At 45.5% G+C, this 22,031-nt stretch overlaps 1 protein-coding gene and 1 long non-coding RNA gene across 6 annotated transcripts in view; one reads left to right on the top strand and one right to left on the bottom strand.

The window, feature by feature from the left end:
• Window positions 1-3,412: 3,412 nt before the first annotated feature.
• Window positions 3,413-22,031, bottom strand: part of LMO3 (LIM domain only 3) — a 98,956-nt gene continuing 80,337 nt past the window's right edge. For all 5 annotated transcript variants that reach the window (XM_077340723.1, XM_077340722.1, XM_077340724.1 and 2 more), the window contains exons 3-4: window positions 19,318-19,443; window positions 3,413-5,121 (exon numbers count right to left, since the gene is read on the bottom strand). In XM_077340723.1, coding sequence (XP_077196838.1) covers window positions 5,016-5,121; window positions 19,318-19,443 — 232 coding nt within the window. In that variant the 3' untranslated portion in view covers window positions 3,413-5,015. The remainder of the gene's footprint in view (window positions 5,122-19,317; window positions 19,444-22,031) is intronic.
• Window positions 14,710-20,416, top strand: LOC143838805 (uncharacterized). The gene is made up of 2 exons (XR_013231463.1): window positions 14,710-14,813; window positions 20,064-20,416. It is a non-coding gene; the product is annotated as an uncharacterized LOC143838805 (long non-coding RNA).

Genomic DNA, 22,031 nt, shown 5'->3' on the forward strand with positions numbered 1-22,031 from the left:
GTGACCTTGGGCTCGCCACGGCACTGATAAAACTGTTCTGACCGGGCAGTGATATCAGGGCTCCCTCAGCCTCACCCACCCCACAGGGTGTCTATTGTGGGGCGAGGAATGGGAAGGCGACTGTAAGCTGCTTTGAGCCTCCTTCGGGTAGAGAAAAGCGGCATATAAGAACCAACTCTTCTTCTTCTTCTTCTTATGCCTGGAATGGCAGCATATAAATCAAATATAATGTAGACATATACAGCATTCAAGCACAAGATCTATTTTCATTACTCTATTTATAATCCACTTTTCTCAGAGATACATTAGTGCAGGGGTAGTCAAGCGAATGCTGGCAGGGGCTTCTGGGAATTGTAGTCCATGGACATCTGGAGGGCCGCAGTTTGACTACCCCTGCTCTAGTGTATATGGCTAGCTTTGTGGAAAGAACACATGATGAAAATTGCAGTCAAATTTTTTTTCAGGTAGAAACATGGATCCCTAGCAACTGTGCATGTAAAAGCAGCAATATTGTAGGCTGTTCCGCTGCCACCATATTTCTCTGCAAAATTTATTTCTGGTGTAGTGGTTAGGAGTATAGCCTCTAACCTGGAGAGCCGGGTTTGATTCCCCACTCCTTTATATCAGCCACCTGGGTGACCTTGGACTAGTCACAGTCCTGTTAGAGCTATTCTCAGAGAAGTTCTCTCAAATCTCTCTCAGCCCCACCTACCTCACAGGGTATGTGTTATAGGAAGAGAAAGGGAAAGGTGTTTGCAAGCTGCTTTGAGACTCTTTTGGGTACTGAAAAGCAGGGTATAAAAGCCAACTACTTTTCTTGTTTTTAATCTACCTGTTCCACTGTTTATACTGAGCATTTTTCTCCTTTGCTCTGTCCTGTCACAAGCATCTGTGAGCAACAGCTGATCTCCCAGGCAATAAGCTTGCAGTGCATTTTTGAGTGGGCACTGCTTCAGTCTGTGCTCTGAACCTTTGCAGAAAAGAGGAATGGTTCCTGAAAAGAACTAGGCGTTTAACTTGGTTTACACGACACAGCTTGTCATGTTCCTGACATGTTGAGAATTGATCACTGCGAAGATGGATATACAAGGATTTCTTTTTAAAGTAGCTTTCCATCGCAATGTTGTTCCTTACCCTTGGGATTTCTAGAGATTCCAAATCATATGCTAGCTGCCTACAGGAAATTGTAGAAGCCATTATTTTGAAGAACCGTTGATACACAGCCATAACTAAGGAGGTGGTGAGCTCCCTCTCACTGGCAGTCTTCAAGCAAAGGTTGGATGCACACTTTTCTTGGATGCTTTAGGATGCTTTGGGCTGATCCTGCGTTGAGCAGGGGGTTGGACTAGATGGCCCGTATGGCCCCTTCCAACTCTATGATTCTGTGATTCTATGTCCTGTATGGCCCCTTCCAACTCTATGATTCTATGATAACTTCTCCACTCGTTCAACCTTCAAGCCAGATCCCTCTGGTTTGAAACACTGAAAGCCTCTTTGCTGAGAGCCAAAAGCAAATGCTCTGATTGCCAGGAGCCAAAAAGATCCAGTGAAACAATCACAGAACTTTCAAGGTGCCAGGCCAGCTTTACATACCAAACACTTGTGGTAACTCAGATCCAATGAATGAGAAAAAGGAAACATTTCCATGATTACTGTTTCATCCAGTCTTGACGTAAGTCTGCCAGTCCATGGGGATTTTGGAAAGTGTCTTGTTTCATAATCCAGGGATGCAACGACACAAGGTTTATTAACCAAGCACTTGCAAAGGAGATCAGCAGGAGAGTGGGGTCAGGGCGACAGGATTGGAGCACAGAGGGCCTGAACGGGTAATAGTTGGATGCCATTTTTGGTTTTCAGCCCTCATGATCCAAATACATCCCCTGTTCCCAGCACTATGAGCTCCAATGTGGCATTGATTTAAAAGGACCTTTAAGAACAGGCCTAACAGGTCAGACCAAGGGCTTATCTGACCCAGCAGCAAGCTGAATAGTTCCAGAACACCTGCCAATATGGCATGAAGGCAACAGACCCACTAACTGTCCCCAAAGCCTGATAGTCACACGGATACTTGCTCTGTACTCTGAAGCTAAATACAGCTATCATGGTTATCATGCTGTACGTACTTTTTATTTACTACATCTAGTGGTGTACCTCTGCATCATTGATTCGTTATGGTGTTTTTTTTTTTAAAGGAAAAACTCAATCTTGTCCCACTGCTAACAAAAATGCATCTTGCTTGACCTTCCTCTATTTTTGCAGCTTCCCAGTAGTAGTAAGGAGATGCAAACATGTGGGAGGGGCTGTGGCTTAGTGGTAGAGCATCTACTTGGCATGCAGAAGGTCCCAGGTTCAATCCCCAGCATCTCCAGTTTAAAGTTCTTGCAGTAGGTGATGTAGAAGACCTCTGCCTAAGACCTTGGAGAGCCACTGCTACTCTGAGCCGATGATCCTGACTTTGATGGACCAATCATCTGGTTCAGTACAAGGAGTTTCATGCGTGATGTGGAAGACCTCTGCCTCAGACCTTGGAGAGCTCAACGGTAGAGCATCTGCTTGGCATGCAGATGGTCCCAGGTTCAATCCCCAGCATCTCCAGTTTAAAGTTCTGGCAGAAGGTGATGTGGAAGACCTCTGCTTGATGCAGTGGTGCTGGCCAATCTTTTTGGCAGAGCTCTACAGCAACCTGGGCATTCTGTGCCCTGGGCCTTCCAAACCCTAAAACCACTCCTAAGTACAGACTATTGAGTTCAAGGCCTAGGTTTCTCCTAACAGGCCAGTCCAAAGGCCCCTGTGTGAAGCAATAAGGATCTGAGTAGCTGACAAGATAAAATAACCAACAAAGAGATCAGAATCAGCCTAGGTCAGGCTTTCTCAGCCAGGCTTTCATGAAACCCTGGGATTTCCTAACAGCCCTGGAAGGGTTTCCTGAATGGGCAGGAGTTCTTTTTTAAAATATATTTTAAAAGTTTGTTAAACATTTATTGGAGGATATGACCATGTATGGCCATGTCTCTCCACCCACCTGCTACCAAAATGGCCAACCATGGGCTTGGAGGAGGTAGGATGTGGATGGGCTCCAGGTGGGCGTGTACACAGCTATGCTTTTCAACCATATTCTGCACGATCGCACCCCTTCTGGGATTCCTTGAAGCCTGGAGAATGTTTCAGGGGTTCTCAATGGTAAAGAAGTTGGGAAGGGCTGGGCTAGATAAACCTTGTTGTACAGCCACCAATGTGCATGAAAGGAACGTAGCAACCGGCCAGGCAGTAACAAGAATGACAGAGAACGTAAAAGCAGATTCTGGTGAGATGTCTATATGAAAACACAGGCGAGCGCTGTTCCCCTCCCCTATGTCCTGGGGTTGGGTTGACTGGCATCAAGAAATAAAAACGGAGAAGCACCAGCTTGAGATATTGCCATCCAATCCTTAGATTTTATTTATTTTTAAACTGCCCCCACACAACTTGGAATTAAGAACAATAAATTAAGAAACAAAGAATACAATATCCAGATAATTTTTTTTTGATTAAAACATCTACAGTGGAAACACTGCTAAAACCTATATTTCTTTTCAAGAGGGCAGGAGACTTTGTTTCCCTTCCCCTAAAATCCAGGTTGCTTATTATTATTATTATTTTTAAAGGCCATACAATGTTTCTAAAAGCTTGGGAGGCTTTGGAAAAATCTCCAGCGTGAAGCCATTTCCCTAGTGGTGGGGCAGATCCTAGGGAAAGCCCCTCCGTCAGCCCCAAGTTATCACACAGGTGGTGGCCTCTAGAGGGCAGTCTTGCGCAATCATAGAGACTTGTGAACTGAAGGGAAGGAGGCAATCTCTTAGGTATGCCTGGACCCAAACCCCATAAAAGTTTAGGCAAGACACGGATTTTTTTCTTCTGTTTTCTTTTTCTTAAATAATGTTTCTGTACAGGAGCAGAAATCACTACCCTACATTAAAATAACTTCCGAAATATACATATAAATATATTACATGACACCCAAAGGCACTGATTTGCATTGGGACTGTGCTCCCCATTCCCAGCTATATTGGAAATAAGCAATTTGGGGGGAGGGGGAGAGGGAGGAGTCTACGCAACACAATAGCCCCAAAATCAATGCCTGCTCCGTAAAAGCCGAAAAATGCCGATCAAGAAAGTTGACCCGGTCATGTGGATCCCTAGTTCCATGGCAAAACGAATACTGGTTGATGAACTGGTTTGGGGGTGGAAGTTTGCAGGAGGTCTACGGAGAAAGCCGGAATGTTGGTCAGCAAGGACCATTGCCTACAATTAGAATCCAAAGTTAAGCACCAAAGTCTAATTTTTATGTTTTCATTGCAGTTAAACAATGCTCTCATATATTTCCTGTTGGCATAGATGGGGTTGAGGAAGGCTTAACTTTGTCTGGATCTGATCCGAGAGTCTAATTGTTGACCGTATCTGAGAAAGCTTCTTCAGTAGGAAACAATGGATAGAATCGGCTCTGAATGGTCCCCCCCCCTTTTACTAGAAAGATACAGCTCTTTCAAAATAGCTGGTAGATACAGAAAGCATAAATATACAATAAGTTTAAGACACCGATTGTACTAAATGCAACAATACAAATGAGCAAACGGAAAACACAAATGGTAACACAATAAAACTGTATTACATTTGTGCTTTGGATATTACCATACATTATATACATTAGTCCGAAATAAGCATCTCATGCCCAATGACACAAAAAAAGGGGGGGGGCGGGGGAACGGAAACTAACCCCCAAACGACAAGCCAAAAGGAAAGGAATCCCCAAACTCCAGCGGTATGTACATTATCTGTTTAATAAACATTCAACTGTGAACTGGTGCAATTTTCACAACACACATTTGCAGTCCGTCTCTTATGCCACACGACCATCCGGCCTCCCTATATCTACGCTATTCAGCAGGTTCCGTCATTGTTTCTTATACACGTTGCGCGAAAAAGGAAACGAAAAAAGGATGCAGTGCTTCGATATTCTTCGCGACGAAGAACTTGGCTCAGCGAACTTGGGGCGCGTAACCTTCTTTCATTAAACCCTCCTCATAGTCCGTCTGGCAGAGAATCATGTTGTTCTTTAGGAAAAATTTGTCTCCCACGCAAAATCTGGAAAAGAGGAACAAAACCAAACAGAACAGCGGTCATTTTAATTTGCGTCTTGCCTCTCGTTTTCCGGCATAGCAGACCCCAATCCCAAAGCGGGGGGACGTACACTGACTCAGGCTGAAAAGGGGCTAATGGTTTCTGATGGAAGGAACCAACCCTCTTGGGTACCATGTAGTCTCCTGCATCCTCCGAAGGTATGTTAAGCTCCCGGGCAAGTTGAGGACATAATCTGTGGCAGTATTGAAACCAATGGTGCTTAGCCCGAGCGGTCACCCAAAAAAGGGATGGTTTTGCAATTGCACAGAATTGCAGACCGTTCAAAATGTTTAAGGCAGGGGTAGTCAAACTGCGGCCCTCCAGATTTCCATGGACTACAATTCCCAGGAGCCCCCTGCCAGCGAATGCTAGCAGGGGGCTCCTGGGAATTGTAGTCCATGGACATCTGGAGGGCCGCAGTTTGACTACCCCTGGTTTAAGGAGTATCATCAAGTTATAATTTTTGAAACCATATATTATTATAATATACTGGGGAAGGGGATGAGGCTGGTCAAAGGTCATCTTGTCACCTATAGGCCATCACTCGAACATGTAGTTTGCACACCTCCAGCTTCTGAACTCTCTGTTACACTTTCCCATCATCTCTCCTTAAGCCTTCTAAGCTGTCACTAGGGGTAGGCATGGACTGGTACACGAAATTAAATCTGTCACAAATTTGGTTTGCCCCCCCCTCCAGGTTTGGAGGAGGCGCCTCCCCTGAATATTTCCGGGACCTTTTTTCTAATTTGGGCCATTTACACCCTCCATTTCGCATGAACCTAGGAATCCATGATTGCCAAACATGCTGCAACCAAAATACAGTTCTTCCACTTGACAGTACTCCTCATGGAGACAGCCTTTGCTTTCATGGGTCTGGAGCTTGGGTTGTGAGCCCTTATAGCAGTGGTTCACAACCTCCCTAATGCCGCGACCCTTTAATACAGTTCCCCATGTTGTGGTGACCACCAACCATAAAATTATGCAAGGGTTCTTTCACAGAAATTAAACCGAAACTGACCAATGGCGTGAAGATCCATGGTTCATGATTCTATATAAATTTTTTTCCCCCCTAGGGTTTCTCAGTTCAGTTCTGCCTCTTGTCCTGCCGAGCTAAGCTGCCACTTGGAGCGCCTGGCGGGAGACTGCGCCGTGCTGGAGGCACTGCTGGATCAGCTGGCGGCTGAGTGCGGGAGTGGCAAAAGTGGCAATGCCCCCCCCCCCGGCCAAGCTACTTGCCCTTCCGTGACCCCTGTGAAAGGGTAGTTCGACCCCCAAAGAGGTCCCGACCCCCAGGTTGAGAACCACTGCCTTATAGCAACCTTTCCCAACTTTGTTACTGTTAAGAAACCCACAACATCGTTCCGGCTTTGATAGGCCCCAGAAGTGGCAGGACCATGCAGCATATGGTTGGGAAGTACAGCTGTGTACATGCCCATCAGGGGCTCCTCCCCTTCTCCACCTCCAGGCCCATCACTGGCCATTTTGGGGGGGGGGAGCAGGTCATCATGACCATACCTAGTCATACCACCCAATACTTAACAAATTTTAAAAAATTAATTAAAAATTAATTAACTCCCAACCATTCGGGAAACCCTTCTAAAGCTGTCAAGAAACTCCAGAGTTTCACGAAATCCTAATTGAGAAAGCCTGCCTTAAAGGGTCACCATTTTTGAAACTGCTTTTTGGAAGCATTTAGCCACAGCTCCTGCCACTCTGTGGTAAAGTAATGGTGGGGAGGATTTCTTTTTAGCAAAGGGGGCTTCCTGTCACATAACTGTGATGTCACGTTACTTCCTTTCCCATGCTATCTCCTGGGAGTTCTAAACAAACCCTGCGTCTGGGAAGGAGGAATGGGTAAAAAGCAGAAGGCCTGTAACATCCAGACGAAGGGAACTTCTGGCAAAAAAGGAGGAATAAATGAATGGCAGTAACAGTTACAAAAAGATCTACTTGCTGGGCAAGTAACAGTAAGAATTTTTCAAAAAATGCCCATCAGATTGACAGTAACATCTCCTTCACTGATGAAACTCAAGCGGAAATAAAATTACACAACCAGAAACATTTAAGAGCAACGATAAGAAAAACAGAGCTAGAAGCAAACCAGTGCAAAGACGAAGAAGAAATTGCACCGACGTCTGGGGTAATAAAAGTGTAACAGGTAGTGGAAGGGCAACAAATTTGGCCAGTAGGCAGACATCCTACGGAAGGGCATTGCAAAACTGGGGTGCCACACAACCAGCTTCTACTCACCTCCCAAATCGCAGAAATTCTTTAATCTTGGTTTGTAATTTTGGCTTGATAACAATCTTTTTAAAACAAAGCAACTTCGGTAAGAAGTGCGGAATGCACTGAATGTGGACATGCAACGCTTGGTGTTTTACTGGGCCGCTACTGGCCATTGCCGAAGGCAATACAGGAGCACATTAGGCACGGTGCCAATCCAACCTGAGATGCAATTCACATCATCAGTAAATGTCTTGGGCCTCTTACAGGGTCGTGTGAATCACCTCTTTATCTGCAGATTTAAACACATGCCACACTAAATGTAGCATGTGTTTGCGAGACTGCTTTGACAATGGTGCTTTTTAAAAAAAATGAATTCTTTTTAAATACAGGTTAGAGGGAAAGGGGTAACTCCACAAGGGGTCCCTTCCCTAGCACGCTGAAGAGTCTTGCTAATGAATGATTTTTGCATGGGTGGGTGAGGGGGATGTCATATTCTGTTTATGGCGAAGGCTCTCCCTGGGAAAAAAAAAAAGAAAAGGAAAAAAAAAACCCTATATTGGAAGGAGCTCCTCTCGGTATTCCAATTAAACCAAAGAGAGTAACCCAAATGAACCGCTCGGCATTGATGCGGATAGATGAAAACTAGTTCCCTTCAGCTAATTACCCATTTTGCTCTAGAAAGTATTGTTTAATTCGGTAATGGATTACAATGTTCTTTTTCGCCATATAACTTCCAAGCGGTGACATCCTGGACACAATTAAGAGCCGGAATAAATGTGCGTGTTGTTTACGGTAGATTTAACCACAGAGCAGCTAGGGGAATAGGCTGTATATGTATTTAATTGTAACAATTTAACCTTCAAATAGCAACGTCTGGTGTAGTTGACCCAGTAAAACTACATATAATTACACATGCTGACCCCCCTGACCTTCAATAGGCATCCTCCCCCCAGCACCCCCTCTCCTTTCTTTTCTTTCTTTTTTTTTTATCAGTCAGTTTCTAATGCAGAAATCTGAGGGAATTGTCACAGAGTAAATTGTGTATTGAAAGGAGGCCTTTAATGTTTTGTGAAGTTGTGAGGTTTTAAATGGAGCAGCAGTTGGGTCTGATTTACATTTGTAAAGATTGGAATGCTAGACAAACAGCGAACCCATTTATTTTCCAACCGGGTAGCTTTGGAAATTTATCCTTATGCTCACTAAATAGAGTGAGGGGAAAATGGCGTAATAAAAAAAGTGGATTGAAAGGAATTAGCTTTGCTCTTGAAGGAAAATTGGGCTGTTTATTTGTGGAGACCCCTCCCCCCCAGCTCTCCCCCCCCCCTCCCCTCTCCCCAGCTAGGGATTAATACCCATTGACGGCATCTGACTGAAAATACAGATGACAGAACAGTCCTGAAACCCTTAAGTTATTTATGGTCAAACGAGCTCCATAGAAACACAAGCGTCCAACTCTGGAGCCCCCCCCCCCCACTTCCCCAATGCTCACGGCTTATATTTATATTTCATTATATTCCCCCTACGTCTTAACTGAATAGAGCATATGGAAATTGAGGGTGCCTGGGAAGTAAATGCAATTCGCTTTCGAGCTATTTTAGCACCTAAGCGGGGTTTTTTTCTCCCCCACTTCTTCTCTGCAAGAGAACAAGAAGTCAGGCTCAAAAGTCTCTCGCCCAAGCGGCTCAGGATTTGCACCGTGCAATATTTGCACCGCACTAGCAGTGTGAAATTAAGTCAAAACACAAATTTAAAAACTAGACAGCCCCCTCCCGCAAACCAGAACACTGTATATTTCTTTGGAGAAAGAGGACGATTCTGAGTCTACCTTCAACTCCATCTCAGGCCCTGTGGTCCATCTCCCTGTTTTTCAAACTAGGACTTGGGGAGGTCACTTGGAGGCCAATGAATGTAAGGGCAGCCCCTCTATTTATCTGAGGACAAAAGAATGTCCTCTCGGTTTTCTAGGAATCCATGCAGGGACATTCTGCCTCAGGAGAGAAGGTCAGGATTTGATCTCCCCTCTTCCGAAACTTGGAAAGATCGTACCCATTACAGCAATCTGAAAGCGCCTCAGAACACTAGTTAGAAAACACAATGGATGTCGATGGAAACCGTAGTCCAACATAAGGGCCTATAAGTCTGAGAGGCATCATAAATCGTGGGCTAAGCTACAAGGGACAGCAGCCACGAGCCTATCCCGTGGCCAATGTCGCCATCTTCAAAACATCCAAAGTTCTTTAGAAATGCCGCAGGGACCTGATCCGGATCAAGCACCCAGTGCTGCCTGGAGCTCTTTCCTCCCTGGCACCTTTTAAAGAGCCAAAGCAGCCATGATGGGATGCAAGGCCTCCTGGAATCCATGTCCCTGGACCCATGTCACTGTCACGGCTCACAGTTGCTATGGTTACTCCAACAGAATTGGTTGTCACTCTGGTTTTCAATGCAATGGACTTCACCAGAGAGGGGGAGAGGACCACACTTTGTCCATGGAAGGGACTATCCAGTGGCAGTTTTCTAATGAAATTCTGGAAGGTTGGATGGAGCTTCCCCACAATGTTTGGTTGTCAACGTTGCGGTGAAAGATGAGGCATCCTCACCTCAGCTCAGTTAGCAACACTTTAAAGGAGGGTTTTTTTATACCCCGCTTTTCACTACCCGAAGTGGCTTACAATTCTTCCCTTCCTCTCCCCACAACGGGCACCGTGTTAGGTAGGTGGGGCTGAGGGAGCCCTGATATTATTGAAGAAGAAGAAGCATTGGTTCTTATATGCTACTTTTTTCTACCCAAAAGACTCTCAAAGTGGCTTACAATCGCCTTTCCTTTCCCATAACAGACACCCTGTGAGGGAGGTGGGACTGAGAGAGCCCTGATATTACTGTTCTGTGAGAAGCCTTCATAAAAATCACCTCCTCTTATTGTCTCCCTGTGGGGACTGGACAAAGTTTGGAGGAGTCTCTGTTGGTGGATGTTTTCAGGTAGGGAGGCCAGCATCTTTTGATGTTATTGCCTGGCCTCAACCTTAGGCCTGATGGAACAGCCCAGTTCTGCAAGCCCTTCTACCTTCCCTGTGTCTCCAACTAAGAGCCAACCCATTCCAGGAGAGAAACAGTTCCTCCTCATTTCGTTTTTTTGTGTTGACACCTGCAGTGACCACTGGAGGTACCTGGAGAATCACCTTTCTGTGTTGATGGAGCGGTCAACAGAGATACCTTTTTCCATTTTTCATCTGCCCTGCCCCCAAAGAGTCCAGGGTGGCATATATGGCTTACCCTTTCCTACTTATCTTTGCAGCAAAACTGCAAATTACATTAAGCTCCTTGTGCCTTGAACAAGGCTAACCAGTGACCTTGGCGGCATAGATGGGATTTCATTCTGAGTCGCCCCAATTCTGCACCCAACGCCCGAGACCAGGCTTTTGTGAAGCCCTTGGGTTTCTTGACGGCCCTGGAAGGATTTCCTGAATTGGAGTTAATTAATTTTTAATATATATTTAAAATGTCTGCAACATTTATTGGGTGATATAACCATATATGGTCATGTTGACCCACGTGCCCCCCTCCCCGTGGTCAATGGTGGGCCTGGGGGGAGTGGGAAGGTGAGGGGCCCCAGGGGCGCATGGGCACAGCTATGCTTCCCTACCATATTCTGCATGATTGTGTCACACTGGGGTTTTCTCAAAGCCCGAAGGATATTTCAGGGGGTTCTCAATGGTAAAGTAGTTGAGAATGGCTGCTTCAGACCCTGTCATGAGGAAACTCTGAACATCACAGAGCTGGAAAAGTGCAGAGGAGGGCAGCCAAGATTAGTGGTTGGAGCACCTTCCCTATGAGGAAAGGCTGAAGCGTCCGGAACAGTTCAGTTTGAAAAAGAGAAGACCAAAGGTGGACGTGCTAGAAGTTTATAAAACTATGCATGGTGTGGAGAGAATCGACAAAGAGACTTTGTTCTCTCTCTCCCCAAATACTAGCATTTGAGGGCATCCAATGCAACCGATGGGCAGCAACTTCAGGACAGAGAAAAGGAAATACTGCGTTACACAGAGTGCTTAAAATGTGGAACCTTTTGCCAGAGGATGACGTGATGGCCACTGGAATAGACAGCTTTAAAGAGAGATTGGATAGATTCATGGAGGAGAGATCTTGCAGTGACTACTAACCATGGTGAAATTCTCAGCCTCTTTGCCCTGTTGTTGGTTGTGCCAGGCAAGATGCAGGGCCAGAAGGACCATTGGTCTGATCCAAGCTGTTCATAAAATGTGTGTCTTAAAAGGCTAGATTGGCTTTGATTTGCAAACAACAGGATACACTATTGTGTAGCCAACTGTCATATTTTATTGGAGATCTAAGGGTGTGGAAAGAGAGCTGAGCTGCAGTATTTGGTGCTCATAACTCCTATATTACAGATTAGCTCTCTACAGTACTGAAAAGGAAATGAGGTGCCACTTTAGCTTAGCTTGTTACCCATCATGTATACTCAGGCTGTGTGAGCTCTTTTGGAACTTGTCCACGTCAGGCCCTGTCATGAAACATCTGCCATGATTTAGGAAAATCCCTGGCTGTGTTTCTACTTCTGCTGTCTCTCTATAGACTAAAGGACGATCAGTAGGGAAAATTCCTGGCTCCTTGGTGGCCAGAAGGAAAAATACCAGGAAATCCAGATTCAGACGGATCTCAAAATGTCACCTAATTGTATCCCACCTTTCATTCTTGTAACTCAAAAGTGTTGTATATGGCCAGAGTTGTACCAGTGGCTACTGGAAAGAAAAAAAGACCTCAGCGGGGTATAATGCCAGAGCACCTCCTCCAAAGCAGCCATTCTCTCCAGGGGAACTGATCTGTCACGTGAAGATCACTTATAATTCCAGATCTCCACCTACCACCTGGAAGTTGGCCAGGAAGTCTGTCTACGACTGGGGGGATCAGATTCCTATTCTGCCATGACGCTCGTTGGGTGGCCTTGGACCAGTCACCCTCTCTTAATCTCACCTGCATCATAGGAAGAAGAAGAGTTGGTTTTTTATACCCTGCTTTTCACTGCCCGGAGGAGTCCCAAAGCAGTTTACAATCGTCTTCTCTTCCTTCCCCTTGTGAGGGAGCTGGGGCTGAGAGAGCTTCTGACAGAACAGCACTATCAGAGCTGTGACTGCCCCAAGGTCACCCAGCTAGCTGCATGTGGTGGAGTGGGGAACCAAACCCAGCTTGCCATAGCATAAGTCATCACTTTTAACCACTGCACAATGTTGTGAAGATAACATGGAGGAGAGGAGAACTATGTATGAGACTCTCAGCTCCTTTGGGAAGCATGGGAGAAATACACGGCTGATAGGCACTGATCCACTGGTCTCTTTACAACCAATTGGTAAGCTAGGTGAAGCTAGGAGAGGGGCAAGCCCAAAGTCACCAGCTGCACATCAGGGATCCTCACCTCTACAACTATACTCCATGACTCCGGCTGTCAAGCTGCACAGGATTTGAAGCCGTTAGCTGCACTCCTTAAATGTTATTATGACAACTTTGTTAAGAACGGAAGTAATTAGGAGGAACAGCATTATGAAACGGAAATGAGCACACATTATAAAATCCCATTCCATTGCTTAGACTCATAGAATCATAGAGTTGGAAAGGGGCCTCCTGGGTCATCTAGTCCAACCCCTTGCACTACGCAGGACACTCACATCCCTATCGCTCCTTCACTGTAACCTGCCACCCCCTTGAACCTTCACAGAATTAGTCTCTCCGTCAGATGGCTCTCCAGCTTCTGCTTAAAAATCTCCAAAGATGGAGATTTCACCTCCCGAGGAAGCCTGTTCCACTGAGAAACCACTCTAACTCTCAGGAACTTCTTCCGGGTGTTTAGGCTTTGCAGAGTGCAGCAACCCCATTCTGCCCCACACAAGACAAATATTTGTTTATACCCCACTTTTCTTCCCTCCCCTCTCCTCCTTTTTATCCTCACAAGAACTCTGTGAGGTAGGTGGGGCTGAGAGTGTGTGATTGGCCCAAGGTTGCCCAGCAAGCTTCCATGGCAGAGTGGGGATCAGAAGAAAATCTGTCCTGAAAACCATCATTTTAGTGGAAGGCGAGAAGAATGACGGAGTCTTTCCGGTTGTGGGAAAATATCTACGATGAAAACATGTGAATGGCTTCTTCGGGTTTCTTTCTACTCAGCAGTTACAAAAGACATACATATTTGGATTTGGCTTTTATCTAAGCTGCAATTCCTTCCCTCCAAACAACTGAAGAAACTGATCTGCCCAAATTATTTTGCCTTTTCAATATTTCTAGGTTGTCGTTCAGAATTTGGGAGGCAGCTCATGCCAAGATAAGAGTACACCAGGAAATACAGATCTGTCTTGGATTGTCTGCAGCTTTGGAAAAACTCCCTGAAATTCAGCAAACTGACCAGCTTAATAGTTCAGATGAAGCAATATTTCTGAGGACCTCTTATTAATAGTTCCATGCTATTAAATCAGAGTATTTCTGCTTCTCAGTAGGATGTAGGACTGAAATATCCCAAGTCGTCATAATCCCTGGCCTGAAATGAGAAGGCAGCACATGGTGTCCTCATGGCATAAGGAATACTAAACTGGTCTACTCTGGATCCTACTCTAGTCTGTTCAGTAGGTTTGATCCCAGGAAATCATTCTTAGAACTGCAGGAAGGAGAAGGAGAAGAAGAAGAAGAGTTGGTTTTTATATGCCAATTTGCTCTACTCAAAGGAATCTCAAAGTAGCTTTCATTCGCCTTCCTTTTCCTCTCCCCACAACAGACACCCTGTGAGGTAGGTGAGGCTGAGAGAGCCCTGATATTACTGAAGAAGAAGAAGAGTTGGTTCTTATATGCTGCTTTTCTCTACCCGAAGGAGTCTCAAAGTGGCTCACATTCGCCTTCCCTTTGCTCTCCCCACAACAGACACCCTGTGAGGGAGGTGAGGCTGAGAGAGCCCTGATATTACTCTTCAATCAGAACAGCTTTATCAGTGCTGTAGCAAGCCCAAGGTCACCCAGCTGGTTGCATGTGGGGGAACGTGGAATCAAACCCAGTTTGCTAGATTAGAAGTCTGCACTCCTAACCACTATATCAAGCTGGGGGCAAGGGGGAAGTGTTTGCCACCTTGGAACATGCCTTCGCTGCTTTACCTCAATACATCAATCTGGTTATGTGACCCATGCTTTCACCCACTGTGAGGCAAGGCCCTCCTGATGCCTCCTTACAAGGGTTAATGTGTGTAGTTAACTAACACATTCCTCCTTGCAGGTGTTACTAATTGGACCGTTCAGCCTGCAGACCTCATATAATCCTCAGGCCAAGAAAGAACTAATTGGCTCTTCATGAGAACATCAGAGGAGAATCAGGAGTAGTGAGGGGATTTTCCAGAGAGTTCTAGCCAGGGGGTAACCTGATTGGTTCATCATCATCACCTGATCCAGGTGGGCCCAAAACTCTAATTGATAAGGGTTTGCAGCAAGAGACTAATCTGGATTTTGAAGGTCTAAGGCTTTAACTATGAACTGCCCAATTGCAAATGGACAGAACTGTAGAGAATGTTTGGAGTGAGGTCTGTGATTTCATGACTGTAAGATTGGGCCATTTAATACAATTTCTGAATGCGTTAGCTAGTTAAGCTAGTCTTGTTAAGAACCAACTCTTTCTTCTTCTTCTTCTTCTTCTTCTTCTTCTTCTTCTTCTTCTTCTTCTTCTTCTTCTTCTTCTTCTTCTTCTTCTTCTTCTTCTTCTTCTTCTTCTTCTTCTTCTTCTTCTTCTTCTTCTATTTCGTATTCTCATGTTTAGAAATCTGCATTGCTTGGTGATAAAGGGATAGTCTGCAATTTGTTCTAATAAAATTGAGACATATTTTTTACAAAATATGTTTCTTGCGCATACCAGATTTGGGAAGCCGCGGGGTTTAGGTCTGGACTTTCTGAAACCCATATTTTAGGACTGTGTAGATGTTTTTGCCACTGTCTTCTGTTTTGTGGGCAGCAAAACAAAATCATCAGCCTCGCTTGACTGATTAAGATTAGCTGACTTCTTGCATTAAAGAAGTTTGTCTTGCAAGGGACGAAGTGACAAGACAATAACTAAGTGCTAATTGTGCATAACCGACGCTAAAGATATGCGGCCCCATTACGGCACGCAACAAATGAAGCGAACAACAAGGATGTATTAGGCGCTTTTAATAATGACACCAGAACAGTGGTTTGGAGCAAAAGGGATGGGAAAGGCTTCTGGGTTTCAATTCAGGGGCTGGTAATTATTTTTTTCCTTGAACGGCTTCTACTGGCAGGGAAATAAGGCTGACCTTATTTTGAATGCAGACTCCCTAGTTCTGCACCGAAACAAGGCTGATGTATAGGAACTGTAAATGGCCCTGTAACTTCTAATTGCTTTGCATTATTACATAGCTTAAACAGTGCTTATTACTTGTCTGATATTTTAATTTTCGGCGCAACCGGGATGAAAAAGGTCAATTTGGCTTTGTTTTAGGATGTAATTGTAGAAAGCTATAATTATGGCAGCTGCGCAAATCACTTTGCGTTAGGGATACTCGGCGGGGGGAAAAAAAGTTACTACAATGCTAACAAACAAAGCAGAACGGCAACGGATGCGTCTCCCAACATGCACTGCGGGACCTATTCACAAGACCCTCTAAATCAGGGGTAGTCAAACTGCGGCCCTCCAGATGTCCGTGGACTACAATTCCCAGGAGCCCCTGCCAGCGAATGCTGGCAGGGGCTCCTGGGAATTGTAGTCCATGGACATCTGGAGGGCCGCAGTTTGACTACCCCTGCTCTAAATGTTAGGGGTGCCGAGCAAAAGTCTGCAGAAAGCAGGTTGCTTGTACAGGGGGGCTGTTGGCTCTCCAGGCCAGTCAAAGATGGTCTGGTTTTTAAAAATCAATCATTAAATCATTTCTTTTTAAAAATCATCAACAGTCTTGATGCTTATGCTGCTTAGCCCTGATATTCCTGCTCGGTCAAAACAGCTTTATCAGTGCTGTGGCGAGCCCAAGGTCACGCAGCTGGCTGCAAGTGGGGGAGCAGGGGAGCAAACCCGGTAGCTCCCATGTATGCAGAGGTCTGACTCTGAGACTTGTAGGACTAAGGGAGCAACCAGCCCTCTTTCTTGACCTTGCTAGCAAATGTCATCACAGTGAAAGAAGGTTTCCACCTGCATTCATGGCCCAATAAATGGTGATCAGCTATTAATGTTTGACTAAACAACTGATCATCAAGCCATCCCTCAGTGGAGTTCATGGTGCTAATCTCTAACACAGGCTTTCTCATCCAGGGCTTCACGAACCCCTGGGTCTTCTTGATGTCTTATAAGGATTTTCTGAATGGGTGGGAGTTAATTAATTTTTAAAAAGGTAAAGGTAAAGGTATCCCCTGTGCAAGCACCGAGTCATGTCTGACCCTTGGGGTGACGCCCTCCAGCGTTTTCATGGCAGACTCAATACGGGGTGGTTTGCCAGTGCCTTCCCCAGTCATTACCGTTTACCCCCCAGCAAGCTGGGTACTCATTTTACCGACCTCGGAAGGATGGAAGGCTGAGTCAACCTTGAGCCGGCTGCTGGGATTGAACTCCCAGCCTCATGGGCAAAGCTTTCAGACGGCTGCCTTACCACTCTGCGCCACAAGAGGATATATATATATATATTTTAAGTTGTTAAACGTTTATCAGGAGATATGACCATAAATGGTCATGGCGACCTGCTCCCCCCGAAATGGCCGATGATGGGCCTGGAGGGGCGGGGGCCCAGGTGGATGTGTCCACAGCTATTCTTCCAAACCATATTCTGCACCATCGTGCCACTTCTGGGCTTTCTCGAAGCCTGAAGGAGGCTTCAGGGAGTTCTCAATGGTAAAAAATTTGAGAAAGGCTGCTCTAACATCTAAGAACGTTCATCCCTTCCGCTGAGATGTCCCTTTTGATGATGAGTCTTCCCACCCAATGTTATTGGCTGGTAGGGAAAAAATGCATGATGATGCATTTTGTAATGGGTGTTCATACTCATTACGGGAGTATCCCACCTTTAACCAATTATAATAATGAATAAGGGAGATGTCTTGTTCGTCAGTGTCCATGTGGTGTGTGTTAATATCTAATTCTGAACTAGAGCCACGAGGCTCCAAGGAGCAACATAGCAGTCCTTCTGTGACCATAGCAGTGTACAAGTGATGCCAACCTGGCTAAACACATGCTTCATTTGCTGTGCCAATCACCCTAAATAGTAGAGAAGGCCATGCCAACAGCAGACTCTGTACACTGCCAGCCTGGGGGCAGGAAATTCACATCGACTGGGTTTTTCTCATGGTTGCTCAGAACAGAGATACTGATACGAGTCAGGTTGCAGAGTCAAGAAGTGGTTCACAAATTTTCACAAATAGCCTCTGGAGCATTCAGGTGGCCCAGAGAACACCTGGAGAGTTGAAGAATTATTCCTGATAATTCACAAGCTACTTCTGAATAGTGTTCATGTCACTCCTCAGCACAGAGCTTAAGACAACCTTTCTCAACTTTTTTTTTTCCTGCTGAGAAACCCTTAAAAAACATTCTTCCAGGTTCGGGAAACTCCCAGAAGTGGCACAATTGTGCAGAATATGGTTCCCACCCCCTCCAGGCCCATCATTGGACATTTTGGGAGGGGTGGGTGGCTCAACATGACCATATAGGGTCATATCACTTGAAAAATGTTTAGCACATTTTAAAAATGTATTAAAAATAATTAACCTCCACCCGTTCAGGAAACCCTTCCAGGATCATCAAGAAACACCATGGTTTCACAAAATCCTGGTTGGGAAAGCCTGACTTAAGAATACATCAGGCAAAATAATGTGTCCTTATGACATATACTAGAACTAGTTTAACTAGTTAAATCTCCTTTAGATTGAATCTGACACAGAATCAGGCATACATAGCTCCTCATCTTTCAACATTACCTTGATGGATCAGACCAGTGGTCCTGTCGCACACAATGGCCAACCAGTCCCTCTGCAGAACCAACAACAGAGGACAGAGGCTGAGGCCTACCCCTGGTGTTGGCTCCTGGAACTGGTATTCCAAGGTTTACTGCCTAGAACTTGAAGTTTCTCTTTCTTCACCATAGCTAGTATAGTGATTGCAAAACTTCCATAGGGATTATTCAGTGGCCAACAAGTGAATAATAGAATTTGACTAACCAAGGTTTGGCGATTCCAGAAATAAATCAAGAATCTCGCATTATTATTTTTTTAAAATATATTGGCAGCTGCCTGAAGGACAGAAGTTTCATAACTGGAGCCATGGAGCAGTTGCTAAGTACTCTACACCAGTAGTCCCCAATCTTTTTATCACCGGGGACCAGTCAATGCTTGACAATTTTACTGAGGCCCGGAGGGGGGGGTAGTCTTTTGCCGAGGGACATCACCACTGCTGCCTGAGCCCCTACTCCGCTTGCTTTCCCACCGGGAAGTCCCTGACTTCCCGCCGCCTGCTGGGAGGTGCTGCTAGCAGCAGCTGCACAGTGCCACGCAGAGGGGGAGCGCCAGCCATGGTAGCCGCTGGAGAGCACCAAAGGTGAGCCGCCAGCAGAGTGGCAGGGCAGCCCCCGAGGCAGCAGCCAGGGGGAAGGATGAGGTAGAGCTGCGGCCCGGTACTGACTGATCTACAGACCGGTCCCGGTCTCCAGACCGGGGGTTGGGGACCACTGCTCTACACGACATGCCCGGCTTTTAAATGACCACCATCAATGGGTGTCACCACTGAAAGATGAAAAACTGCGCTGGGCTGTAGAGAAAGGAATAGCCACAATGCTACTATTGACAAAAAGAGAGCAACATCATGAACTCTGCCCAGAGGACATCATGAATCCACCGCACCCGCAACCCTCCTATTCCATGCGGCTGCATATTTGGCTTCAGTACATGGAAGGAGACCAGGAAACCCTCTTACCTCTGATTACAAAGTTGACATGCAAAGCAGTCCAGGTGGTAAACATTTTCCTTGGCTCTCATCACCATCTCAAAAGCAGGGATAAGTTTGCTGCAGGCAGCACAGTTTCCCGTAACGCCAAATAACCTGATGAAACATAAAAGGGGGGCAGGGGTAGGGGAGAAGTCCGGGAGAAGGTAAGGTTAACAACAAACTGGAACTTAACAATTATGCTAACCTACTTTTGAGCTTGCTTTCATTTCCCAACCTTGGAATTAACTGCTTTTTAACAAATTCACCTAGTGAGGTGGAAAGAGTAGACTTGCCCACTCAAAACAGGGAAGTATCTGTCTCCAAACTCCACCACCAGCAACGCGAGGAGAGAAAATAGTGTGGAGGATCACCCAGAAGTGATGTCACATGGCCTACAATGCTGTAGGGATTCTCACAGTGTCACACTGAGGTTGGGAAGAGCAAGAGAGAGACAGTATGACATCATTTCCTGAAGATTACCCAGAAATGACATCACTGCATCCATGATACTCCCCTCCCCCCCCAGTTCCTGGGACTGTTGTATGCAGACTTATGCAGGAAGAGTGAGACCTATTTCAGCTATACTTCTGGATCAACACGGTACCATCAAAAAGGTTTCTCTTAAGTTGCAGAATGTGGTCTGCTGTTTGAAATAAACTACGGCTCGCATTTCCACTTCATTATCCTATAAATACACACATCTCATTTGCTGTGTATAATTTTTTTTTTTTTAGGCCTGATGGGGCTGGGAGCGTGGAGGGACAGCGGCAATCCTGCAACTCTACAAAAATTCAGAAGAAATGGCTGCGGTAGCAAAATATTACGCAAGTGTGTCGATGTGAGGGCTAGTCTCTCTGAAAGCACGACGAGAAAGCAGCTTCGTAGATCGCACGGCAAATACGAGAGCCATAAAAACCTTGGCCCCGACGTTGTTTATTTATTACACACACGCTTTAGCACAAGAGAAAATGATACTGCTTGGGCTGGGGTGGCGGGCAGGGGGGGGGAGAAGCTACTCTTCTAGTCATTTTTGACACCTAGTGCTAAAAGCTTTAGCGTTATTAAAGAACATTTTATGAAGAAGTCATTTAAAGCGTCAGAAAGCATTAGTAGTTCATGTACCTTACAACCCTACTCCGTGCTTATAGCTATGATTATGTTATTCAAGTAGCCCATTAAAGTAAATGAGGCAGTCAACTATATATAGTCCACATTAGGAATTCAGGTATATTATACCGCAGGAGCCATTTTAAACCTCTTTTGAAATGTTTTAACTTTTTAACTTCAAAGCTTTTTTTTTTCTTTTAAAAACGCACGCACGCACAAAACACACTGTACATTGTTTGCTCAAGACTGTGGTTATTTGCAAGCCGGTAGGTTTCAAACGGCAAATTCACAATAACAACTCCGCACAGATAGGATCCACCCCCCCCCCCACGACTCCATTTTAAACATGGAAGGATTATAACTTTTTCCCCCCTGCCACCCATCTTTGAAACCGGCTTTAATGTAAAGCTACTTTATATATGCAAATACGAGGGGCTGTTTAAGAAAAAGCATCGCTCTTCCCTGCGCCGAGCGGTTAATGCCATTTTTTAAAGTATGATACAAAATAGATGAAAATGCCACATCTGCCGCTTTCCTTTTGGCTCTTCAACATCAGCCTGACAGCAGAAAAATATAATGGCTCTCAAGGGAAGCACCAAATTAAAAGCAGTTCTAAGCTAATGAATTCAAAGGTGTGTTACTGTAGAATATTCAGTTGGGCGACACGCATAAATGGGGGTGGGGGGAGAAATGAATGCAACCGTTCCCCATTTTGGCGAGGGGCACTGTCTATGTTTTCTTAGCCTGGGTGCCTTTCACCCCTCTTGCTCCCCTCCACTCACTGTGCACGTTTTGCAGAATATGAACGGCATGTTTTTTTCCCCCAAGTTCTCCACTGATTGTCTGATGTGCTGGTTTATCCTAATTTTTTTCTTTTTTTTGAGGGGGGGGGATGTTCTAAAATGAAAAGAACAGCAACCCACCTCCCCCAAGGCTTAATCATCAGCATTCTTCTGTTCCATCACCTCCTGTTAGATTTATTATTCAAGCTCATGTCAACTTTGTTTTGCTAATTGTGAAGCCTGATGATTAAAATTATATGTACACACACGGGCACACACACACGGGGAGACAGGGTTGTCTCCCTCGCAGCCTTTCCTTCTCCGTGTGTTCCAAATCCCAGAGGTTCTCGAAAAGACCGTTTTATTGAGTTCCCAAAATGCTTTTCAGGCTCCTGAAGAAGCTGCTCGTAGGAACTACCATGGCGGTAGAGAAAGTCCGACTTGCCCCCCTGATCCAACACGAGCCTTACAGTGCAGGAAGCAGGAAGGGCAGATATGGCTCAGCGGGAGAGTCTGATTTGTGTGCGGAAGGTCCGGTTTGATCCCCAGCATCTCCCGTGGAAAGGGTCATAAGTAGGTGATGTGAAAGACCTTTTCCTGAGACCCTGCAGCAGCATATCCCAACTTTTTTTGCCCTTGAGAACCCCCTGAAACATTCTTCAGGCTTCGAGAAACCCCAGAAATGACATCCACTCTGACTGGGTCAATGTCTTCTGACTGAGCCAGTCTTCTAGATGGATCGCCTTGACTTGGCAAAGACGAACCTCTGTCTAATGAAACAGTTACTTCTCTTCTGCATTGGTCTCTGGATCT

The sequence above is a fragment of the Paroedura picta genome, chromosome 5 (assembly GCF_049243985.1).
Source record: "Paroedura picta isolate Pp20150507F chromosome 5, Ppicta_v3.0, whole genome shotgun sequence".
Classification (NCBI taxonomy): Eukaryota; Metazoa; Chordata; class Lepidosauria; order Squamata; family Gekkonidae; genus Paroedura; species Paroedura picta.